At 25.0% G+C, this 7440-nt stretch overlaps 1 protein-coding gene across 5 annotated transcripts in view; it reads left to right on the forward strand.

The window, feature by feature from the left end:
• Window positions 1-282: 282 nt before the first annotated feature.
• LOC111685312 overlaps window positions 283-7440 on the forward strand; it is a 19512-nt gene continuing 12354 nt past the window's right edge. The window contains exons 1-2 of one of the 5 annotated variants that reach the window (XM_046945696.1): window positions 283-435; window positions 4302-4517. In XM_046945696.1, the coding sequence (XP_046801652.1) occupies window positions 4394-4517 (124 nt within the window). In that variant the 5' untranslated portion in view covers window positions 283-435; window positions 4302-4393. The remainder of the gene's footprint in view (window positions 436-4301; window positions 4518-7440) is intronic. The other 4 variants (XM_046945697.1, XM_046945698.1, XM_046945700.1 and 1 more) reach the window with 4 other exon arrangements.

A 7440-nucleotide genomic window follows, 5' to 3' on the forward strand; every position in this document is an offset into this window, starting at 1 on the left:
TTAATAAAGAAAAAAAACAAAAAATAACAGCTGACCAAGCTAAAGCCGGCTTAAAAAAAGTAAAAATACACATAATAACTAAAAAAATATAAACAAATATTATGAGTTCATTCATAACAACTAAAACAGCTGTTTTGTTTATAAGAAGAAAAAAAGGTTCATTTTTAAACATAAAACTAAAGAGAGCGATGAGTTTAAATTTGTATTTATTTAAGAGAATTTGTTTTTCTTGCTTTTTTAAACGTTAATAGAGTATGAATTTATAAAGTTTAGTTTGATATTTTTTCAGTTTATTATTGTGGGGCAAGTAAACCACATTTCAGATTGTTGGTAACATTCGTGGTTAACACTTGGTAAAAGCGGATTAATAATAAACAACGTCGCAGTTGTTTTAAGTGAACAAAACCTAGAAACATTAACGTAAATTACGTAAACGTAAAGTTAAACTTAAGTTTAAAATTTTTATATATTTTTTTATATATATGGTAGTTTAAGTTTTGAGTTTTTTTATTTTTTTTTTTGGTGTTTGATCTAAGATTGCAAGAGAATTACGTGCGTTGACTTTTTTTGTTGATTTTTTTGCTTAAGTGCAACATACAAGTGCAAGTTAAAGGTGTAATTTGTATAGTTTTATTGCTGTTGCTGCCACACAAATAACAACAAACTGTTGAATTAACTTATAAAAGTTGCGTTTAAAAGGAAATTTTTATTTGTGTTTAAATTTAAAAGAAAAAATTATTTTAATTTTAGTTTAAACTTTGGTGTCAAATAAGTAGATATATGTATTTATATGTGTGTGTGTGTGTTACATACTTCAAGACATTATTATGCAATAGAGGCCTAAGCAGCAATTGATGCCTCCAGTTGCTGTTGTTGTTGTTGTTGAATACAAGGAAATACGTTTCTTAACCAGTTTTTGTTGTGTTTTTGCTGCTGCTTTCTTCATTTATGGTTAAATTTTTGTTCAAATCAAATGTTTGATAATCGCAGCTTGGTCAGCAAATAATAAAGAAAAATTTGAAAAAAAAAATTAATTTACAAAAAAAGTTCCGTGTGTATATTAATCTAGTTAAAAAATTTAATTAAAAAATAAAATAATTTTCAAAAAAGATTAAATAATTATGATAATAAAATTAAAATAATTTTTAATTACAAATCAAACATGAAATATTTAACTACAACATTTATTTAAAAAGGCAGTTGTTAAAACGTGATTATGAATATTTAAGAAAAAATAAAACTTGAAAAAAGTGCTTCTTATGTTTTATATATAAAACAAAAAAAAACTACTGTATAAAAAGGTGGCTACTGAACAATTTTTGACATGCAATTGTTTTAAAATTTTCTTATTGTTTAAATGTTGTAAAAGCATTGATTAAATCATATTGTTTAAATAATAAAAAAATCAATATTCAATAGAAATATATATTTCTTTAAATTTTCTGCACTAGTAGTTTTCAAAGCCACTTGCAAAAATATAAATAAAATCTACTAAAACAAAATCAACAAAAAAAATCATAAATAAAGTGCAATAATATTTTTTTTTTCTTCTATAAACTAACTGACCATAATATTGCAAAAGTTTTCAATGGTTTAATATTTATAAATTTTTTTCCAAACTATACCACAAAACCATATCAAATATCCGTGTTTTAAATAAATCTAAATTATATATTAAAACTTCCATAACCATACCTTTAGGTATATCAACTCTGTTAACAAAAAAATATATATATTGTGTTTGCGTGCCATAAACAACTAAAAATAATACAATTTTCATTATTTACAAATAAATATAAATATTTAATTACTTAACTTGGTTTTGTTAAGAAAACAAAAAAAAAATCATAAAGAAACTATATTGTGGAACTAATAAAAACCCAAATAGAAAAAAATATAAACAAAGTTGTGAAAAACATAAACAAATCTAAAATTTTATAAAAAAATGTTTTTTGTTATATAAACCAAGTAATTAAAAAAATTAATTAAACCTATAAAATAATAAAAGGCGTTACTGCACATGTAAGATAAATAATGTATTAAATATTCTGAACTTATTGCAAAGAAAAAAACTGATAAATTTGGAAATGTTGATAAAAAACTAAAAGAATTTCAAAAAATAATAAAAAAATATAAATATTATAGAAAATCATTACATAACGAATAAAAAACAATTGACATATGAAAAACCACGATTTTAAACATATTCATGAATAACAAATCTATGAACAATGGAACTTATCTTTGATGCAAAGTGTTTTTATAAAAATTTTCTTAAAAAAAAAATAAATTGGCTTTTTTAATAAATTGAAATTAAACAAATCATAGCTTGTATGAGAAAACTGCAATTTTCATCAATGATTGCAACAATATATTTTAATCCAATTCACAATCGCTGTCTTATCGTTGTAGAGTTGTATGTCATAAAAATTTTTGAAATAAAATTTGTTTCAACAAAAACAAATCAATAAAAACATTACAACGAAACAAGCATACAACACCGATTGTGAATTGGTCAATTATTTTATTAATGCTCTTATTCATAAACATTTATCAAAGGTTTATAGAATTTTTTATGAAAATTTTATCTTTTTTTAATTATAAATTAATATCGTACAAATCATGAGTATGAGAAAACTGCAATTTTTAGCAATAATTGCAAAAATATATTTATTCAATATACAATCGCTGTCTTATCATTGTAGTTTGTATAATAAAAATATAAAAATATTACTACATACAACCCTACAATACCGATTGTGAATTGGTCAGTTATTTTATACTATTCTTATTAATGCTCTTATTCACAAACACCTATCAAAAATTTATATATTGTATGAAAATTTATTCTTTTTTAACAATAAATATTATACTCATTGAGAAAACAGATTTCTTTTACCTAGATTTTGGTTGAGTTTTAACGCTCTACTTATACTTTTATGCTAGTTATGACAGTTAGTCATTTTTTAAATGGAGCCTTATATGGAGAGTTGGACCAGTTGTGGACCAATCCTCAAACAATTTGTCAGGGAGACTTTGGTTAGAATAAAACACTTTTATGTTGTTTAACATTTTTGTAGCCAGTAATGAGCATTATAGTAATATTCTGAAAGGGACCTTATGAACTGGGGGTAAGGTTTAATTATGGGCCGATCCTCATACCATTTTTTGGACGTCAGTAAACATCATTTCCACAGAAGGTAAACCAAATAAACTTAGTGCTACTTTTGAAGTGGTGATAAATGGAATTCTTTTAAAAGTACTTCGTTTTGTTTTTGCTGGGTTGGATTGAGCATAAGCTTAAACTGCACATGCAGTATTAATTTATTATAGAACCAAAAAAAGATTCCTTGGATGATTTGGATATGTTCTATCAAGAATCCTTTTAAATACTTATTAAAATAATCCTAGACAAAAAATATGTAGAAAAAAGTGAAAGGTTATGGGAACTAGGACCAAAGCTGGATTCGATTTTGATCATTTTCAATACCAGATGATTATAATATAATATTTGTGGCATTATCGACATGACAACATTCTAATTAGTCATTCTAATTAGACCCTATCTTGTTTACAAAAGATATACGGAAAGACATTGCTAAATTGACTGATTGAGGATCGAATAAAGTGTTTTGATAAAGTTCAGGAATTATAACAAATATTCTGCTCTATTGAATACTTTTGATTTCCAATATACATATATACAAATAGAGTTTGAAATCTTCCAAGATGTCTTCTAAAATAATAAAAATTGAATTTATTCAAATTAGATTTTTTGTCATTAAACTTCACTTTAGATAAATCTTGTGGCCACTTTTCTATCTAAAACTTATCTTTAGTACTAATTAGAATTACGTTAGAAAATAACTAAATGTTTTCAAAAAATCCAACATGAACTATCATTAAAATGCAAAAAGTTTTGAAAGTTTAATGAGACATAGATTTAAAATTGGTTAGCATTCCAAAAAACCTCAATCGAGAGGAAAAAAGGCCAAACAGATATTGTTAAAGCAAAAGAAATTGAAAAAGTCTTTCGAAAAGTACCGAACTATTATCATAAAAGCAGATGGTAAAGTTAAATTGTGTTTTTTATTTGTTAAATTAAATTTTAATAACTAATTTACCTTAAAATGTATTAAATACTGTAGCATTTATATAAAACGATATTTACCTGCAAAGAAAAAGAAAATACAAATTTTAGTTCCATTATAAAAATATTAAAGAAGATAATGCTTTTAATGAAGTTTTTTGTTTTCAAAATTAAATAATAATATATTTATAAATTTTTCATATTTTTCCAGTGTTCTTTTCTACTTTTATATTTTTATACATGTTTTCTCCCCTTAGCCTCCTATATAGTATTGTATAATTATTTCAAAATTAATTAAACACAATGTTGCCAAAATCAAAAATACTGCATTTTGGTTTATTTTTATTTTTAATAATAAATGCCGTGCAAGCGAAACCCTCAAAGGATACCGAGGGTAAAGTGGAGACAAAAGATGATAAGAAAAATGGTGAGTAATAAAATAATATTTTAATTATTTGTTTATAAAAATATTTTACGATATAATATTATAGTAATGAATATAGGGTTTATAATCCAATTCATAATTTGAAATAAGTTACTGTCTTTAGGAAACTATGATTGAAAGTAACAAACTTTTTTTGGTTAATTGTGACCATGATTTTTTTAGGTTTAGACTATGTCCAGACAACATTGAAATTTTCGATAGAATAGATTATGATATTGACTGAGTTTTCGGTATGACTAGGCTGTGACAAGATTATGGTTAGATTGTGATCACATTACATTAGATATGACCATACTATGATCAAACTTTGTTCGTATGCTTAAAAATTAAGACTAAATTATGATAAAATCACAATAAATCTATGTTAAGACTAAGTAATAAACGTAGTACAGTAGTAGTTGTAGTACATTGTTCTAGTTATAATTAACATATGACAAGTTAATGACTAGGCTATGACAAAATTATAGATAGATTTTAATCAGATTATATTTACTGATAATCATACTATGATCAAGCATAGTTCGTATGACTATTAATTAAGACTCAATCTGTGTTCAGACTAATTCAATGATCGAAATATTTCATAATAATGATTAGTCAGTAATAAGACTTGGAGATAATAACCAATAATCTTTCATGAATAGAACATGTTTTGTCATGTCTATTCACAAAATACGTTGGTGAAGATAATAAGCTATAAATTATTAGAAGAGTTTAATACATTTTTAAATATAAATTTTTTATTACAAAAATTTTTTACTACTAATAAACACTGCAGTTTTGCAAGTTCAATATAATTTATAAGAAAAACTGGATATAACAACACCAAAAACATGTATGAAACAACAACAAAAATGTCATGCATGTTAAAGGAGAAAGTGGTCGATGTCACTACTGTCTGAAATTGGTTGAAAAGAAAATTTAATAATGGTGATCATGATGATGATGACGATGATCATAACATTTAATGTTGTTGATCTTGTACGGCAACAGTACAAAAAATAAGTAGATGTTGTTGACTGACTATCAGACATACTGTCTGTTGTCTGCATGTTTCTCAAAGAAAAACAAGTAAGAATTTATAGTCAGGCTTATCCGACCATGTAATACCTTACACCAGTAAAAAGTGTGTAAAAAATAAGATTTGTTTTTAATAATAGTCCTTAGCCTTTAAATTGTTTTTTTTTGCCCTTATTTCTAATTATGTTGATTTTTAAATCATATTCTTAAGGGGAATGGGGCTAGGCTCAAAGCAACCCGATATATGGACTTGCAAAAAAATAAGTTGTGCTTATTTTGGAAGAGATACTAGAATATAAATCATAATTATATACAGAAATGTCCTTTTCGGGGGGTACAGTTGTATGTGGACTACGAAAAATAATGTACCAATTTTTACCATTTTCAACAGACTTCGTCCTTGTTCCAAAAGAAGTTTCATCAAATTATCTTGAAAATTGCGACCTGCAGTTTGATTACAATGTTTACATGGACGGACAGACAGACCGATTGACAGGCAAAAGGACAGACATAGCTTAATCGATTCAGAAAACTATCCTGAGTCGATTGGCATACTTTGAAGTATAGAACTAATATTTCAATGAGTTACATACATCAGCATAAATACCATCCCCACAAAAGTGGTGTAGGGTATTGAAAAACTCTTACATAGGAGTTAACAACTTATAAACTGAAAAACAAGTTAAATAAAGAAAGTTGAAAAATTAAATAAAACTAACATTTTTTACAAGTAAATTAAAAACTGTAAAGCACTGTAAACCGTGTTAAAAATAGCAGTAATATATAGTAAATAAAACAATATTTTTGTGCTATAAAAGAAAAAAAAGACAAAAAAGTTTTTATATTATAAATAAACAAAAAGAAATAAAGTATTATTAACACAGTTAATCAATGGGCAAGAAAAATGCTTAAAATATATTACACATAAGCAAATATGACATAAATTTAACAAAAATGCAAGTACAACAAAAAAAATTAATTTTTAAAATTATTGCTTGGGCATGAAAACTGAAACTAGATTATGCAATTAAAACTGAACTTGAAATTTTTTTCTTTTTGACTTCAATAACTAAACAGACGTTTCTTTATTAATTTTAAGTTTTTAATTGTTTTTGTTCATAATTAGTATAAGAAAACAAAATAATTAAATTAAAATAAAACCAAACAAATCTACGAAAAAAATTGTGTAACATTTTTCGAAGCAGAAATTGAGAAGAAAAAACTAATCGATTACAAAACTAGCTCCACCAATTAAATGTTACGCATTTTATTACGTTTGTTTCATTTGATTAGTTTTATTTTATGTTTTTTTTTCAAATTTCCAAGTTTTGTTTTATCGTAAAACAAAAACTAAAATTGCCAAAATGAAAAAAAAAACTAATCTCCAATCATCAACAGACCACATCAGCTTGTTATTTTTTTAATTACCAAATTATTTGATTAATGTTTTCAAAAAATACGTGGTAGTATTTAAAAACTAAAAATAATAAAATATATTTTTGAAGTCAGCTTGTAATGTGATTTAATATGTGTAAGATAAACATTTTACAAGGCACAGTGGGACAATATATATGAAAACAATAACAAAATACATTAATGACATTATGACATTGCGTTGGAGATAACTCTGCTAAGTGGCAAAATAAAATTTAACTAGACAATGAACACAATGGTTAGTACATGACTAGAAAAGAATATCGACTAAAATAAAGAGCTGACCATAGGCTAGATAATAGGATAGACTACCAGACTTTAGATTATGCTTTAGTCCTGGATATATACTATAGACTAGACTATAGACTAGACTATAGACTAGACTATAGACTAGACTATAGACTAGACTATAGACTAGACTATAGACAAGACTATAGACTAGACTATAGAC

The sequence above is a fragment of the Lucilia cuprina genome, chromosome 3 (assembly GCF_022045245.1).
Source record: "Lucilia cuprina isolate Lc7/37 chromosome 3, ASM2204524v1, whole genome shotgun sequence".
Taxonomy (NCBI): Eukaryota; Metazoa; Arthropoda; class Insecta; order Diptera; family Calliphoridae; genus Lucilia; species Lucilia cuprina.